General features: G+C 41.1%; 1 protein-coding gene across 1 annotated transcript in view; it reads left to right on the forward strand.

Annotated features, from left to right (window-relative positions):
- Positions 1-18,891, forward strand: part of LOC147724582 (fibrocystin-L-like) — a 2,246,326-nt gene that overhangs the window by 2,108,947 nt on the left and 118,488 nt on the right. The window contains exons 79-80 of the mRNA XM_086918063.1: positions 9,270-9,620; positions 10,300-10,451. Coding sequence (XP_086774189.1) covers positions 9,270-9,620; positions 10,300-10,451 — 503 coding nt within the window. The remainder of the gene's footprint in view (positions 1-9,269; positions 9,621-10,299; positions 10,452-18,891) is intronic.

Raw genomic sequence — 18,891 nt, forward strand, 5'->3', positions numbered from 1 at the left:
GTGTTTCGTTGTTGTGTTTTCCTGGAAGCGTAAGTGGAGTGGGCTGGCCTGACGTATGCCAGTGCTGCTCGAGGCTCTGAACCATGATTCTGGAGCTATGGGCGTGGTCCCATTGTGAGCTATATAAGAAATCAAGTGATTCGAGTGTCCGTTTTGTAGTGCTGACGTCACCCGGGTTTTAAAAACAAACGTGTCATTATATATTTAAAGTCCCACAACTTGGCCAACATGGAAGGTACGGGGTATTACTGACTCTATATTCGTTCATAGTTGCACAGATAAAAGATAGTGGACATGACGCATTTCTGCGAATATGAATGTTTGTTGTACATTCAGTGGAGTGGTATAGCTATAGTAATACAGGGCTGTGAAAGGTTTAAGTTGCAGTTTTTGGCACATGAAGGGCAGCTAATATCTATATATACGTATGTGGTTATTCAGGTGCACTGTAGAACTTGGTGCTGGAAATCAATGTTCGGGCCTCGGAGTTCCGTCCACATCCTGTTATTGTAGAGTAATGACGTAATGTAAGCGCGCCTGAAAATGTATTAGTTTGGGGTTGATTTTGCGCTATATAAGTATGCTAAAAAAAAAAGGAGTACTAGCCCACACTTACTGTCGCAGGTAAGATGGTTGCATACGCTATTTATAGCACAATATAATGTGGTAGGGCGGAGGAGCAGCATTTTACAAACTCAATAAATACACAGACACAGATAGATAGTTGAAGTGGGTCCGGGCACGTGTGCTCGACTTCATTTTATTACGTTGTTGTTGGTAAAAAGTAGAATAGTAATCATGATAGCATATACAGATATTTAATCATAAACGGTTTATGACTTTTGCTGTACAAACCTAGGAGCCTTGTATGTAAAATAATACACAGAAGGTTCTATCGTAAAGTGTTCATGAGTTGTCGTGCACTAAGGTAGGGGCGGTTTGTGTGGAGCCTGCGATGATGCGTGGTCCAGGCAGACCACACTGGTAAAAATGGGTTTTGACTATTAAATTGTGCCTGAACAAGGGCACTTGCCGATTATTTATGGTGTACTGAGTAAGTGGTACGTCTGGTGTTTATCGTGTGCTCACCCTGTGATGATGCCTGGTCTGAACGAGCTGCACTGAAATCATTCACTGTTGCATACTGGACTATATGAACTTTGAGGGGGGGAAAAAAAACTAGCATTGATGGTTATCATTTTCTGTGAAAACTAGGTGTACTGACTGCTCCCCATAACAAATTAAATGATTCCTCTTCACGCAGTCCATTGTAACTTTCACAAATGGGGACGTATTTCTGGTGGCGATGTTGAAGGTGATACCCCAGAAGTACTTGGTATTGCTGGTGGTGGAGGTACATTTTGGTGCAATCTTCTACATTCTTTGTTATCATAGTTCACACGATGCAGCTATTGAATGTGCTTGCACATACTAGCAGTGCAACAGCACTATTTTTTTCTCTGCTTTAAATAAATCGAGGCTGAATTTAATGCTGTCTGTAGTGTAGATGAAAAGGTAAATTGAAGTTGTAAACCCTAATGAGCACAGTGTACATAGAAGCTGGTAGTCAGCACAGTTATAGAACAATGTTTTTTCACTTATTTTAACACAATCTGAATACATACAGTATAATTGTCTCTGCATTAAATTAATCAAGGTTGAACTCCTTATTGTCCGTAGTATACATGCAAATGTGACTTCAAGTTGTGAACCCTGCTGTCTGCAGAGTACATCGAAGGGTGTAGTTGACACAGACATCGAGGAATGCTTTTTCTGTTAAGTACTTTAACAAAATCTGACGACACAGTACTATTTTTCTGCCTTAAATAAATCGAGACTGAATTTTATGTTGTCTGCAGTGCTTATGCGACACTGGTATCAAGCGGTAAACTCTTTTGATCGCATTGTACATTTGTAAACAGAACTCACTACAGTCATTGAGGAATACATTCTTTAACAAAATATTCTTTGACTTAAATAAATCAAGGATATCTTGAATGCTGTCCGTAGTGTAGATGGAAAGCTGAATTCAAGTTGTGAACCCTGTTGTAAGCAGTGTAGATTTAAGGTTGTAGTCGACACAAAGATCGATGAATGCTATTTTGTCACAGTTAACAGGATCTGAGGACACAAAACAATTGTCTTTGCCTTAAATAAAGCAAGGCTGGATTCAATGCTGTCCGTAGTGCTGATGCAAAGCTGAATTCAAGTTGTGCACCCTGTTGTACGCAGTGTAGATTGAAGGCAGTAGTCGACACAAAGATCAATGAATGCTATTTTCTCACAGTTAATGGAATCTGAGGACACAGTACAATTGTCTCTGCCTTAAATAAAGCAAGGCTGGATTCAATGCTGTCCGTAGTGTTGATGCAAACATGAATTCAAGTTATGTACCCTGTTGTATGCAGTGTAGATTGAAGGCAGTAGTCGACACAAAGATCGATGAATGCTATTTTGTAACAGTTAACAGAATCTGAGGACACAGTACAATTGTCTCTGCCTTAAATAAAGCCAGGCTGGATTCAATGCTGTCCGTAGTTTTGATGCAAAGCTGAATTCAAGTTGTGAACCCTGCTGTCCGCAGTGTAGATTGAAGGCTGTAGTCAGCACAGTTATTGATAAATGCTTTTTGTCACATCCTTTTACAAAATCGGAAGACATAGATTCCAATTGTCTCTACCTTAAATAAAGACAGGCTGAATTCAACGCTGTCTGTAGTGCAGATGCAAAGCTGAATTCAAGTTGTGAACCCTGCTGTCCGCAATGGAGATCGAAGGCAGAAGTTGATACAGACATAGTCTGCGGTGCTGTGGTGTTGAGTTCAGAATGGGCCTGTATCGAGGAGGCACGTGCTCATGGTGGCAGCCACGTGGCAGGGTGAGGACCTTCACTGCGGCGGAGTCTCTTGTCTTTGCAGAAGTGAACCACTCCCAAGGCATAGCCTAATTATTTATAGTCGATCGTTGACGTTGTTTACGTTGGACTAGCCCATTCCGCTTCTGTTTCAAAGGGGGGGGACACAGCTACATGACCAAAATATTCCCCAGTGTCTGAGATGATGGTTGTGTCCACTATTCAGTAAACAACACATATCAATGATATATCTACACACTGAAAAGTTTTTTATTTCTATAGTGAATTGTGTATAGTATTTCACCGGTAGTCTTAGCGTTGTGTACATTATTGTTGATGTTCGAGTTCTTTCCCTTATACATACTTGGTTGCCACATCTCTGTAGATTAGGCTAGTGTGCTGTTTAGGGGATATATTATTTTGGAAAGGTTTGTTGTCCTGTTTTGCTCTGCTTTGAGGTAGCAGGAAGGAGGGGTCCGTGGGGGTGGTTGTAGTGGTAGTGGCGCAGAGTATTGTTATTTTGTTGGGTGTCGGAAGTGTATAATTACAATCTCTAACACATACTGCTATTTAAACATGGGTGTGAGTTGGATGTAATTCACGTAGTACATGTTCGACGTTCTTACAGTAGTTAAATGCTGATGTTAATTTGTTAGTGGTAAGTGGAACTAATGCCTGATTTTTTAGGTTGCATTGCAGATTTGGTTTCTTGTTGAAAATATGGGGAAGTGGTCAACTTAATAAGTACAAATTGTCATTTAAAAAACCTTTGAAATTCACTGAAAAAAACATAGGTTTCAAGCAGGTTATAGTTAGGAATTATCATTTAAAAACCCTTTGAAATTCAATGAAAAAACCATAGGTTTCAGGCAAGTTACAGTTAGGAATTACCATTTAAAAAACCTTAGAAATTCACTGAAAAAAACATAGGTTTTAGGAGTGTTATAGTTAGCTGGACATTTCACTTAGACAAAACCATTGAAATTCCTCCATTATAGTTAGTTGTACTAACTGTAACTCTCACGCCCCCAATCCACTGGTGATGATGTCACATATTACATCATTCATGACATGGTCAGTGACATCACTGATGACATCACTGATGACATCTCAAATGACACCACTGATGTAATAGTAGATTGGAAATTATTTATTCAGACATTAACCACATGATGGTGATGCCAGACGAGCAGTACACACACACACACACACACACACACAGAGCATAGAATGCAGGTGGTTTACGAGTTGACATTCCATGCTTACATCGGGATATAGCACATCTCATTTTCATGGCAATACAAGAAATTACAGAACAATGAAAAATAAGTAAACACGCCTGCTCCAATCAATATATATGCAAACATACTAATCCCAGTGGTTAACCGGAGGAGGGAACTAGAGGCACAGGGCGCTAGGAGCAGGCCAGCCTCCAACACAATATGTTCAACACAAGTGGGGCCGCTCCCGAATAAGTGACCAAAGGTGCTCAAGAGTAAATTGTGAGTGTGGATATCTCACAAAAAGTGAAGGACCGACCTTACACACCACCTGGTGTCATGCTTCATCATCGGCAGTCAACAGCCTCTAAAAACTCAGTGTGATAGAGGGCAGGCATACGCCTGACGACAGGGTTGCACTTCAAAACTAAGTGGGGGCCTGTAAAGAGTGAGTGAAGTTTAAAAACCATTACAGTTGCCAAATTAATTTTAATAGGCTAGGCGGCTGTATGGTATTAACCCCTTGGCCGCAGCGGTAATCCCGCAGCGGCCCTCGGGGGGAGGGGGTCATGCGGCGCTGCCATGCTTGTGACAGAACCACTCCGTCATGAGCCACGGGCGCGCTGTGCTTATGACGGAGTGGTTCCGTCACGGCTCAGCCCACTCACTAATTGGCCCGCACAGGCGGGGAATCAGTACCGCGTAGGCGGAGCGGCCACGGTGTGACGGAACCACTCCGTCATGAGCACACGCCTTCCATGGCTCGTGACAGAGTGGTTCCGTTACAAGCATGGAAGGAGTTAAAAAAGTGGACGGTGACGTGGAAAAAATATTGTCCCCTAACTGTAGTGAATAGAGTCAACATGTTTCTGCCTGGTGTCCCTAGGCGATAAGCAGCATTCATCAGGACCTGTATCAAGCGAGCTCCGTTCATACCAACTTTGTGGTGAGAGGGTACTACTGGGTGGGATGAACTTTGTCACTCTCCACTTCAAAGGGCTCATAATTAGCCTGTAAGAAAAAAGGACATGTATAAGAGGACCGTAAGTAGTAGGTTTGGTCACTTAAATAAACTCATTCAGGACCACAATCACACAAATTAACGTGTGTGGCTATATGTGTGTAACAAGAGACAACCATCTGTGCATACACAAAAAAAAGAGAGACATAATCTCTCCCACCTTACCCAAGAGCCTCAACCTACGTGCTCCATGGGAGGAGGAATGGAGGGAAGGCCCCTTTAGACAGACTCTGGAGGGTTAAAAAACAAAAGAAGCCATGGTAAACATACACACATTATATACATGTACAAGGTCTGCTTGTTTTTGCATGTGCAATTGCAGTCACATCACTCATCCCATACAATCCCTTACTGCATCAAGGTGCGCCTTCCACTGTAGCACCTAACTGTGTCCGTCTGTCCTTCCTGACAATAACTGTGCTGGGAGAGGGATTGGTTTAAGTAGTGTTCTAAATTGAAAAAGTGGTGGAAAAAACACTGTGATTGTTGTTAATTGCCTGCATGTGCATGGGATCCGGTGTCCCTAAATGTGCCAGAGAGGGGCTATGCCTGTCTGCCTGGCCTGCTCATAGAGAAATGTATTGTGTTGCATTCCTCACTTCGCCGAGATCTGGTGTCTCGGAGCGAACCAGCACTGGTAGCCCGGCACCCCCCTGACTGTGGATGCAGTCAGGGGCGTGGTCTGGAGCGGCCATTGAGGGTCATAAATGCCTGATCCTCGCCTCAATGTAGGTATGGATAACGCGGAGACCTGAAGAGCTACTCCATAGTGAATTAAACATGAAAAATACATAAATAAGTCCTGCCTGCATAGATTCATAGTATCAATGAGCGCAACATCTGATAGGGAACGCTGATTCTGTCAACCAACAAAACTAATGGACATACAAATGTCCCAAAATTATGGGGCCAACGAGTAGTACCAGGGAGTGTATGGACCTAGCTGTGCCAGATGGTGGTGGTAAAAGGGATATTTCTATTTTGTGATATGCAAGATCCCTTTCACACTAAGAGGCTATACGACGTAGCATTGTCATGCCCTACATTAGCAGGACTGTAAAGAGAGTGTGTCAGAGTATAATCATAAAGGAGGCGTTAACCTGGTCTAGGAGAAAGATGGGGACCAGTTAGTGAGAAGCTCTATTCTTTCTAACTCAGGGGTCCACATGGAGAGGCTCTACAGTAGGGTATCCATGGGACGGTTTAATCAAGGTTCAATTAGTTTAGGTAGACATTGTATTGGTTGTTGGTTGTTCATCTAATTTTTGCAGAAAGGCATAGTCATGATCAAACATGGAGCAACGAAAGAAGTGGTTTCTTAAGCTAAAGTTAGTTTAAGCAGATGACCAATTAGTTGTTGGGGGTTCATCTAATGGAGGTAGTAGATATGACAACAGTTCATGGGGAGCTCTTATCGTCCCATCTGCAGCCATGAGATTTCATCATTCAGACCGGTCTCCCACGAGCGGAGGCAGTACACCCATCATTGTTCTCTAATATGAAGGTTCTTAGTGATATCTGTTTTCTGTTTCTTCATCACTTCCAGGACCACCCACTTCAGTTCAGTGTCTTTACGGTTTTTCTCCAAGAAGTGTTTTGTTAGTTTTGTATTCGATTTCTTACAGCGGATGGTACTCCAGTGCTCGCTGATATGGATCCTTATTTCCCACGTACATGATTGAGGTGACATGGGCACTTTAGCAAATATACCACGTTCTCGGTGTTACAACTGCTGAAATCCTTCAGCTTCCATGGGTTATTTGTGCCTATATTAACCTCTTTGGTAGTATAAGTGAGTGGGCAGCCCACACAGCTCCAACATGGGAAGTGTCCTGTTGGTCTTTGATGGTTCCAGAGTGTAGTTTGTTCCACTCCTTCCTGGGTCTGTGTTTTTGCATGAACCAAGTCATCACCTAGGCTTCTGCTCCTTTTAAACACAGAAATTGGAGGTGCCCATTGTTTCTGTGCACTGTTTAAAATGTGCCATTTTTTCTGTATGATACTCTGGATTTTATTTGATACCGGAGTGTATGTGGTTACACATACCATTCTGTTTGATTTCTCTTTAGATGTGGTTTCTAGTAGGGCATCCCGATGGTTGTTTCTGGCCCTTTTCTTTGTCTTTTTGACCGTTCTTTTTGGGTAGTGTCGATCCAGTAGCTTTCTTTCAAGTTGTTCTGCTTGCTCATCAAAAGTTTCTATACTAGAACAGTTTCTATTCGTAGGAATCGAACAACTGGCAGATTTTGCTGCAAGGCTTTTGGGTGGTGGCTCTCGCATAGAAGTAAAATGTTCTTATCAGTTGGTTTATTGTGTACTTTAGTACAAATACCTCCTGTTGTCATTGTAATGTCCAGATCCAGGAAGATAGCGTGTTTTTTGTTGATGGAGTGCGTGAATCTGAGGTGCTCATCCCTCGTATTTACCCATTGTAAAAATACTGTTGCTTCATCTGTGCTCCCATGCCATAAGATGAACACGTCATCTATGTAACATTGCCAGGTTCTCAGTTGTGCCGCAAAGGGGTCCTTTTGATTGAAGATATTGTCCTCCTCGAACTGGTGAACATACAGGTACGCCATACTGGGGGCGAAGGTGCCGCCTATGGACGTTCCCTTGTTCTGATGGTATATGACCTCTTCAAATTCGAAGTAGTTTTCAGACACCGCCACCTCTGCGCATTCCACAATGAAATGTCTTGGAGTGATACACTCCCAATCCATATTCAAAAGGATATGTTCCACAACATCCAGAGTGCGTCCCTGATGCATGCTGGTGTAGAGCGCCTCTATATCCATTGTTATGAAGAGGTCCTCAGTGATGTTGATTTCCAGGTCACGTAGATGACAGAGTACATCTTTCGTGTCCCTACGGTATGAAGGCGACCTCTGTACAATTGGTCTAAGGAACCAATCGCAAAATTGCGAAAGAGGTTCCAAAATTGATCCGATGCCTGAAACCATTGGTCTTCCTGGTGGGGGCATCTTGTCCTTATGAATTTTTGGTAAGGTGTAAAACCTTGGTGTTCTGGGGCTGTTGTTGGTAAGAAACTGCCTCATGTCTAGTTATCCAGTCATTTGTCAGTCCTTCGTCAATCATGCTTTTGATCTTATTCGTGAGACGGGCAGTGGGGTCACTACGGTACATCTCATAGCTGGTTGTGTCAGAAAGCAAACAATTACACTCCTCTTGGTACATCGTCTAGTTCAAGAGAACGATAGCTCCGCCTTTATCCGCCGGTTTGCTGACCAGATTTGTGTTGGTTTTGAGTTTCTGGAGTGCCGTTCTTTCTTCTTTCATCTGGTTCTGAAAACCCTGTAGAATTGTGAAAGTCGATCCCCTCAACTTCTTTTAGTACTGCCTGTTCAAATGCTTGTATATGGCATGGGACGCTCTGGGTCAGTGGCGAGTAGGTAGATTTCTTCCTAAGGCCAGTGTTAGTACCTTCATCTTGTTCATTCCGGGCATCCCCAAAGAAAGCCCTGAGTTTAATTTTTCTAAAGAACTGTGCTAGTTCTTGATTAAAAGCAAAGGAATCATTCGTAGGTGTAGGTGTAAAACCAAGTCCTTTGGAGAGGACAGACTCCTCATCCTTAGAGATTGAGTAGTCACTGATGTTCACAATATTGGTTATTCTCTGCTTGTTGTTGGGCCACTCCCCCTCCCTTTGCTCCGAGTTACTGCTCCCGCAGTATCGGGGTTTGGTCCTCCCACTGCACTGAGGGCCATGTGAGAATCCGAATCCTGGTGGATAGTATGGTTGTTGGCAAAACCTGAAGGGGTGCATTGGTGGGGCAAACATTTGTTGTTGGGGGTTCTGATGTTGTCTCACATATTGGCCTCCCGTGCTCTCATCACTGCTATTGTCCCTAGATCTTCTTTCATCCCCCGAGCTGAAGGTCCAGTTTTGCGGTGTGGGCCTGAATCACTGTTGTTTCATAATTGAGTAAGGAAGTTAAGCTACGCCCACCTCCTTCCCCAAAAGTACAAAAGACATTGTTACTTGCACACATAGTTACTCAAACACTTCAGTGGAATATAAAGCATCCTACAATGATTACAGTCACTTTGATTGTTAACACGTTACTACGTAATGTAGCTGTGCTGTACTTTTTTATTTATATGTACTCGTAAATATGCCCCTGAGTGTCTGTGTTCTGTTATTCTTTCCATAGGAGAGTATGAACCAGCATTGAACTCCACTACTCATGGTGAAAACTACTTTGATAGCACCTATCAAATGCTATACATCTTGCTCAGAGGGTCAACGCCTGTCGAGGTTCGCACCTCCCCTCTGCTCGTGATTGGATTCAACCTCCCCGCCATGACCGTGGACCAGTTCTACGAAGGGAAGAACTTAGTGAACAATCTTGCAATTTTTCTGAAGATCCCAGCAAATAAAATCCGCATCACGAAGATTATTGCAGCATCCAGTAAACGCAGAAAGAGGGCGACCGGATTATCTGTTACTGTACAAATTTCAGAGCCTCCAACTCAGATGAAAAACGACAGCGGCAACACCACAGGCAAGTGTCTTTTATAATAATACAAAGGAGCCTGCAATCGCTGTATAAAGTCCCATGTCCACTATCCTTATTACAGTTAAGTTGTAACGTCCATAGTTTCCTGTAATAATTAAATTATATAGTTGCTCAAGTGTAATAAGTTATTAAAGATGAGTAGTGACGCCAAAATATCTCCTGCTGGCAGTCAAGGTGAAAGGCAGGTCACAGAGCATAACTGCGGTTTAAACAACTGTAACAACAACTAGATTTTCATTAATTTGTCCTGTTTTTCTAAGGTGAATAGTGATCAGCAAAAGGAGATATAGCAACAGGTTTATTTTTTTCATGGCAGTGGTAATAATCCCTCTTGCGTTGCATTGCATGTACTCTACAGGAGGCAGAATGTGGGCCCAAACAGCTACTGGTTTAAGGTGGGAGAGAAATGGGCACCAGCATAAAGAGAGCATGGAATGCGTCACTCGGTGGAGCCAAATCCCTCTCTATGCATACCTTAAAGAGCTGATAATAAAAAAGTGTGGTGGGAGCTAAAGCTGCCTGTGCCCAGACCTAAAATTAATCTATTGAACGCTTCCCTGCACTAGGGCAAGCAGCTATTTTTTAACATTTCTTTTTTGATTAACTTATAAAACAGCATTCATGCTATTAATCTTGACATTTAATTACCTTGTTTTACATACAGGGCAGCTTCAATACGCCGAACTTCAAAACATTTCCCAAAGCATCGCTGCAGCCGCAGTTTCAGGAAGCCTCAGCAGCAGCCTCAATGTTACTGTTGCTTCAGTGGCTGTGAAAGAGCCGCCTCCACCTTCAGATGACCCGAAATGGCAGCAGGTAAAACATCAATCAGAAGAGAACAACCATTCCTAACCTAAATTATAAAATGTATTTTCATTATTTATTAAAAGTTTTATAAAATGCGAATAACTAACAAAAGTATCAGAGCGCTGTAAAGTGTAATATAAAATGCAGATAAGGAGCAAAGTGAAAGTTAACTGTAGGTTACAATATTAAACTGGTAGGCTATAATTTATACAGGGGTGTTACAGTGTAGCAAGAGGTTTACAGGTAGCTTATCTATTGAGCGTGTTACTTCCATGCAGGTACATTGGGGAGATTACAGCTAAAGCGGAGTATGACAATACTGCAGTGGACAGTTGGTGCAAAATCCATCCTTCATTACTTTAAGTATGTTTTGTAGATCAGATGTTTCACACTCTTCTAGAAGACCAGAGAGGAGGGGGTAGTGCGTTGCTCCGGTGGCAGAGAGTACCAGATCCTGGGTGCACTACCTGTGAAAATGCAAGAGTAGGTCATCTTTTTAAAAACAATCTGGGTGGGTCTAATTATAGAGAATTTGACCTTCTCTATGAGTGGCTGCCACTGGACAAGGTGAGTTTCTGTGCCAGATATTTTGCAGTATCATAGTGTTTCACTTAGTGTGTTATACATGCTGGGCCTGATACATAAGGGTAAACTTACACTTTGGTATAAGTTTATGATTTTTTGCTAAACCAGTATCTTTACGATTTCGGAGTCCCCGCACATGAAAAGATAGGACAGTCCTATCTTTTAATGTGAGGAGACTTCGTAGTCAGAAAAATACTACTAGAAAAATACAACTGTGAATAGCAAACAATCATAAACTTACACAAATGTGTAAGTTTGCCGTTGTGCAGCAGCAGCTGTCATATAGAAAGAGGGGTGGGGTGAAGGCACCGCAAGAGGGGTGTTAGTTCTTCCTTGTCCCAGCAGACACTAGGACCATGTCACAAACTCCCTGTCTAATCCTCATGCTGCTCTCATAGATTGGCCTGAGCGGGCTGAAAAGACACTCGCTCAGGCTCAGGGATTCTGTGCTTTTTCTCTAACCCGGCCATTCAATACAGCCGGGTTAGAGAAACCTAAGTGCACATGTATTGTACTGTAATTGCACTTATATAGCGCTTACTACCCCTGATGAGGCATCAAAGTGCTTTTTCGGCGGGTAGCACGGTACTCTGGGACCCATAGAGGATTAGTGTCGAATTAGTATAGTTAAACATGCAAGTACATTTTAAATGGTGGATAGGTTAGTCCGTTATTCGGATTTGGAATGATAGCAGAAGGATAGAGGAGGAAAAAAAAGATTTGTATTTATGTAGCGCTTGTTACCCCTGATGGGTTGTTGAAACATTCTATTAAGGAAACCCATAAGGGATTAGTGGTGAATTAATATGGTGAAATATGAAAGTAATTTCAGTGGTGGATATTAGTCAGTTATTTGGAGTGAGAAGGATAGCAGGGTGATCAAAAGGGGAAGAAAGGTTTTCATTCATATAGCACTTACCCCTGATGGATGTTGAAGTGCTTTTCTGGAGAGTAGCACGCCACTCCGGAACTCATAAAGGATTAGTGTTGAAAATTAGTATAGTAAAATATGAAGTAAATTTGAGTAGTGGATATGTTATTAAGTTATTTGGATAGAGAAGGGTAGGTGGCGGGATAGTGAAGGGAAAGAGGTTTGTATTTATATAGCGCTTGCTACCCCCGATGAGGTTTTGAAGCACAAGTAACACTCTACTCTGGAACCCATCAGGATTAGTGTTGAATTAGTATGGTGAAACATGAAAGTAATTTTAGTGGTGGATATGTTAGTCAGTTATTTGGATTGAGAAGGGTTAGGGAGGGGGTAGAAAAGAGGGAAGAGTTTAGAAAGGTTTGTTTTGGGGGATCGGTATAGTAAAAGAGGTGTAAGATGATGCAAGGAGGGGTAGAGTAGGAGAGTGTCTAGAAAAGGTTATTTTGGGGATCATAGTAGTGGTATGGGGTTTGGGCTTAAATGAGAGAGTGGGTGTAGAGGATATATTGAGCGAAGTATAGGCTGAGAAATAGGGAAGTGCATAGAAATGCGAAATTAGAAGAAAGTGATAAATACATAGATCCATAGGTACATTGAAAGTATATAGATGCATAATGGAGGTATGTATTTTGGGTAGCATTTCTGGCCCTGGTCAGTCTCGAACAGGCTCAAACAGGCAACTGCCCTTGTCCTCTCCACCCTAAACAGGCTCAAACAGGCAATTGCCCTTGTCCTCTCTGCCCTTAACAGGCTTAAACAGGTAACTGTCCTTGTCCTCTCCACCTTTAGCCTCGACGTCCGGGCTGAGACGCCCTAAGCCTGGCTTTTTATAGCCCTAGTAATCAGGTGACCCCGTCAGCCAATGGGAACCCTTGCCCTAACACTATCCAATCACAACACTAGCCCTAACAATCTAGAACCAATAGGAGACCAGGACCTTACAGCCAATCTTAGCCCTAGTCCAAGCACCCAATCCGTTCAAAAACCCTAATCTCTACGTACAATAGATGCCCTAGCCCTACCAGTAGTCCCACCCCATGTCCAAACAGCCAATGGCACCGGAAGTCCTTGTCCCTACTTCCAATAGAAAACCTAACCCTACTCTTAGTCCCACAACAAGTCCAGCAACCAGTCACACCAGAAGCCCTAATCGCTACTTCCCATTAAAAGTCCAACCCTAGCCCTAGTCCCACCCTAGTCCAAACAACCAATAACACAGGAAACTCTAGTCCCTACTTCCAATAGAAATCCTAACCGAAGCCCTAGTCCCAACCCTACATTGATTGAATCACAAACCCAGAAACTAATCAGAACACTTAAATACCCAACCAATGAGGACACTCGTCCTAATCCAATAGAAACATCGGATACCATCACCAATCAGTGTACACATGTACCAAACAATATCAGAGCATATAAGGTCCCAGCAACGTCAGTTAAGGTTTGCTGGCCAGGGAGTTGGAAGCTGCTTTTCCTGTTCAGAATCTCCTAGGAGAGTGACAGGCTCAATCCACACTTTGGACTTCTGTAGGTAAAGGCCTCACTAACTTGAAATCTAACAATACTGTTTGAATAAAACTTTACTCCGTCTACTGGCCAAAAAACGAAGTACACAGTCCCCAGTAAACACAGTTTAAACAGCTCACAGAAGCACCCTCTGATGTAGAATATCCCTGCTGCTGGGGGCGGCGGGGGGAGGGGGGTGAGGCACGGGGGTTGGTTTCACTGGCTTGTGAACACAAAATGGTGGCTGGGGGTGCACTGTTTTAACATACAGGTCTTAGCACAGAGCAAAGGAGAAATTTGGAGGGAAAACTGAAAGTCATTAGCAATGAGAGGGAAAAACTACAGAGTTCGGAATGCAAATCCCACAATTCAACATGTTAAATGGAAGCAATCATGGGCAGGAATAAACACAAGTTTAAAACACAAAACAGGTGATAAAATATCCAATCACAGGCTGGTTAAAACTACAATTTTTAAACTGTAACAACCACAGGCAAAAACAGAAATCACACCGCACTAGTCTGCCTCCTTACCACTTCCTGGACTCTGCTCACTGCAATCTGGGGCACAGGGAGGCTGCAACTCACAAGATGGAGGAGAATGATTTGGGGTGCACCCAGCAAGGCCTTAAGGTGCCTGGGCTAGTGTGAGGGGACAGCTCAGAGTTGCCTGGTAGTTGAATAGCTAATCCCCAGTCCTGGGTCTGCTGGCCTGTGGGGATGGGGGGCGGCTGGGGGCTGGGAAGCTGCTTTTCCTGTTCAGAATCTCATAGGAGACAGACACGCTCAATCCACACTTTGGAATTCTGCAGCTAAAGGCCTCACTAACTTGAAATCTAACAATACTGTTTGAATAAAACTTTACTCCCTCTACTGGCCAAAAATCGAAGCGCACAGTCCCTAGTAAACACAGTTTAAACAGCTCACAGAAGCACCCTCTGATGTAGAATATCCCTGTTGCTGGGGGTGGGGGGGCAGGGGGACTGGTTTCACTGGCTTGTGAATACAAAATGGTGGCTGTTGGTGCACTGTTTTAACATACAGGTCTTAGCACAGAGCAAAGGAGAAATTTGGAGGGAAAACTGAAAGTCATCAGCAATGAGAGGGAAAAACTACAAAGGTTGGACTGCAAATCTCACCATTCACCGCGTTAAATGAAAGCAATCATGGGCAGGAAAAAACACATGTTTAAAACACAATATTTACATATTATATATATCACATCACAAATTAATCTTGCTGGTCTAACTCCCTTCTTTTTGTTGATGAAAACTTTACAAAAGCGGAGTTCAGTGCTATGTCATCTGAATGTAGACATCTTATCAGTGCATGTCTACAGGTCCGTATTCCTCTGGAATTACAATGCCACTTAAGTACAGATCTTCTTTCATCTTTAAGTTTTGGGCAGATACAAAACAAATTAATAATGTTCTCTTCTCCAGTTTCTCATAAGCGGTAGGGTATCAATTCCGCTGATCAAAGCCAAGGCATTACGTGACATAAACCTGGGAAGACGCCAAAACGGGCTTTTATAAAAAAACATTTTTTGCTTCAAAGACCAAGGAGTTTCTAAATATGATTGAACTTTCACTTTTCTATACCCGTTCATTAATGACCATGCATGTATTCTTTTTGCAAGAGAATCTTTATCAGTATACAGTGATAGATGTTTTGTTATTTTATTGATACATTTTCTAAATGAATCTGTAGTTGTTGGCATGTCCAGGTCATGTGCGCTGAATATTCATCTAAAGTGGCTTGTAAATACTTCCAGAATTAAGACCTTGCATTTGTTTTTATTTCCTGCCATAACAGATTGGACATTTGATTTACATTATCCATTTTAATTCTATTCCATACTTTTATGAATTGGCCTTTTCATGCAATTAGCTGGTTAGTAAGCCCAAATTCCAATCTAATTTGTGCAGGCGATGCATTATGTGGAAGATGAAGAAGTGATTTGAAGATTTTTGTCACAGCATTATTGATGATTATAGTCTTTTTCACAGAGTGCTTCGCTACCATATGTTAGCGTTGGCAATAGTTTTGCCGATATTACTTTTAAAAGCTGTAGGTAACTCAGCCCCCCTAGTGACTTCTGCAAGGTTCTAAATACTGTCAGTAGGGTGTTAGCTTTCCTTTGCATATCAAACTTATGTCGATGAAATGATCCTTTATCATCGAATAGTGCTCTCAGATATTTATATGATCTAACTTGTGGTAATTGTAAGTTTTGGAGGAGCCATTTATGCTTATATTTTGACCTTAGGTTTTTGTTGACCCCCATAATTTTTGTCTTGGTGTCGTTTATAATCATACCATTTGCTTGGGAGCACCTTGATATCCTATTTATCAGGTGTTGTAGCCCAACCTTTGTTTGGCTTAACAGGATAATATTGTCTGCATATACCAGATCTGATATCTGAGTACTAGCACATTTTGGTGGGTAGGAATTCACCTTATCCATCGCTTGTGTTAGGTCCAATAGAAACAGATTAAAAGGCAAATGGGCCAAAACACACGCTTGCTTTAGGCCCATGGGCGTTGAAATTTCCTTCAAAACACACAAGCCATCACCCAACCGAATTCTAACCCACGTCTTTGAATAGAGTAATTGGATCGATATTAAGAGGGAAGATGGAATTTCTTGCTCTTTCAACTTTAGCCAAAGTAGTTGCCTTTGTACGTAATTGAAGGCTGATTTAAAGTCCACAAACACAAATACAGTGGTTGCTTCTTTGCTATATATTTGTCCTTTAGTACTGATAAAACGAATATATTTGTTGTGGTTCCCAATCCTTGTGTGAACCCCTTTTGATTCGGTGGAATTATCTGTTTCTCCTTTGCCCATGCAGATAATTTTGATAGTAGGACTCCTGCAAATAATTTAGCATCAGTGTCTTGTAGGGTAATTAATCGAAAATTGCCAGGCTTTGCCCAGTCACCTTTTTTATATATTGGTGATATTAATGAGCCCTTCCATGTTTCTGGTATCGTTGATGTCTCAACAGTTTCCTTAAACACTTTTGTGAGATATTCTGCCCAAAGAGCAGGATTTTCTTTATTTAATGCGAATTGAATACCATTGGGACCATAAGCACCATCTTTTTGTTTTTGAATTAGTTTGCATACTTGATTTTTTATTCTGTCAATTTCATAATCCAAATCCTTTGTTAGCATATCTTTCACTTCCCAGTTGGGGTTTAGGTGTGATGTTAAGAATCTGATCCAATCTGCTTCGCTTAATGTGGATAATACAGCTGTTTCAGTAGGTCCTGATAAACCATTTATCATTTTCCAGAAATCTCTTGAGTTTTTTTGTTTACGTGTATAGATATTGCTTTGCAGGTTATGGTTAATACTTTTTAAATTAGAACGTTAGACCATATCATTTGGACGTCTTTTTATCTTTCTCCGAAGCCTATTATGAGGTCTTCTCAGGATCCGCGTAGTGTGTGATAACTTGATTTTATTTCGTGATTCACCTTGACTTCTTTGGTATTGCTTATAATAGGGGTTTGACACAAATGTATTAACTAGTTTTTTTATGAAGTACACCCAACTTTCCATTACAGTCAGAGATTCCTCTTTGAAGCTTTCTTTAATCAAATGTTGGGGTCTTCTTTCCAGTTTAGTCTCCTATAATTAATTGTTCCCGTCAGTTCAGGTACAGTTGCATATTTTTTATGTTGTGTACAATGCAGCTTTATAACAAGTATTTGCTGGCTATGTTCACTGTCATTCACTTTCTCAATATGGAAAGATGATTTCTTGTTAAAAACATTCAAAGATGCAATTGTATAGTCGATTCTTGATTTGTTACTGTGTTAATGATATGTCCATGCTCACGGTGTATCTTGTGGAAACCACTCATTTAAAATTCTTAATCCCAACAATTCTATATCTTTAAGGAAAGCTAGTCCAACTTGACCTTGTGGGGTACTAATTACTGTAGGTGATGTTTGCTGAGGAATTGCCGATAAGTAATCCTGTTGTAAGATTGTATAGTTTCTTGAATAGGGCAATAACAGGTTTTGGTTAAAGTACCCTGAGATAATATATTATATGACTGGGTCCTCAATCATTTGCTGTAATGAAAAACTAGTAAGATTAGAACTCATGTTCTTCCTTGAGCTTAATTTAGGATGTATATATAAGTTTATAAGTAATAATAATTTTAATATATTATTTTATATATACTGTAGCTTTACTATTAATAGATTATTATAATTTAGAACCACTTGTACATGCTCCACTTTCTAGCATATGGCTATAAATGTTGCTAGGCCCCCACTAGGGCATCCATAATTATTTTTGTTAAATTGCCGGCTCAAAGTATCCTTTGTAACCTTCCACCATTACTGAATCTGTAGCCCAAGTTTCTTGTATTTTTAAACATACCCCATTTATATTCCAGGAGCAAAGTTGTATGGTTTCACATAAATTATATATTTCCTTCTTGGGCTTCTTAAGATTATTCTGTCAAGGTTGACCTCTTCCATGAAGGGCCGCTCTAATCCATCCTTCATTTAGTCTAATTGCGAGGCCTCCGGGCAGTTATGCGCTATATAAGTGGAATTTTTCATTTCATTTCATTTCATTTCATTTCTAATTTAGATTGATTCATTATAGGTGTTGCTAAATTATCTGTTTTGCCTATAGGGTTTTTCAATATTGAAAAAACCTGAAGATTTGTATTTTTCTGTTGAAATTTTGGGCTCTCATACAAGGTAAATGGACTTGGATATACTGTTTGATGATGTAAAGTAATTTTTATTCCCCTGCTTAAAAAAGTTTCATTTTCGTTAATGATTAATTTTAATACAGAGACAGAGTTCAGAGTTATCAATTTCTTGACTGTTTTCTTTATTTAGGAGGAATTCAATAGCTTTAATGTTTTCAATTGTGATTTTTTCTAATGACGGAATAGCTTTAAAAAGATGTAAGATATTTCCTCAGTTTAATATGTCATGTCTAACCCTGGAGCAGTATTCAGGTTTAAATACGAGTTGGATATTACCATTGATGATGGATTTCTCCCTTCCATCCTATGCAATGGTTGAATGCTTCTTCATTGGAAGACTCCGTTGTGCATTTATTGACTCTATCAAGCCTTTCAGAGTCAGATACATACTCTTATTTGATCCATTTTGGTGCGGTTTTGGACTTTGATTTGAACTTTGATGTACCTTGATTGCTCTTGTATTGGTATTATAGGGTAACTTTTTGTATCATCATTCCACAGAACCTTAGTTTTTACCTGAATCAATTAACGTTTTTGTGTTTCAGCTTTTTCCAGAAATACATATGTTTTAGCAGCTGACATCTTCTCTAATAGTTTATTATCTTCCAACAGCACAGCTTCTTTCTCCGTTATGTTCATATTTATCCCTTCTATGTCTGATTCATAAGATGTAACCCACTTGTT

Source organism: Lissotriton vulgaris, chromosome 4_1 (genome assembly GCF_964263255.1).
Source record: "Lissotriton vulgaris chromosome 4_1, aLisVul1.2, whole genome shotgun sequence".
Taxonomy (NCBI): domain Eukaryota; kingdom Metazoa; phylum Chordata; class Amphibia; order Caudata; family Salamandridae; genus Lissotriton; species Lissotriton vulgaris.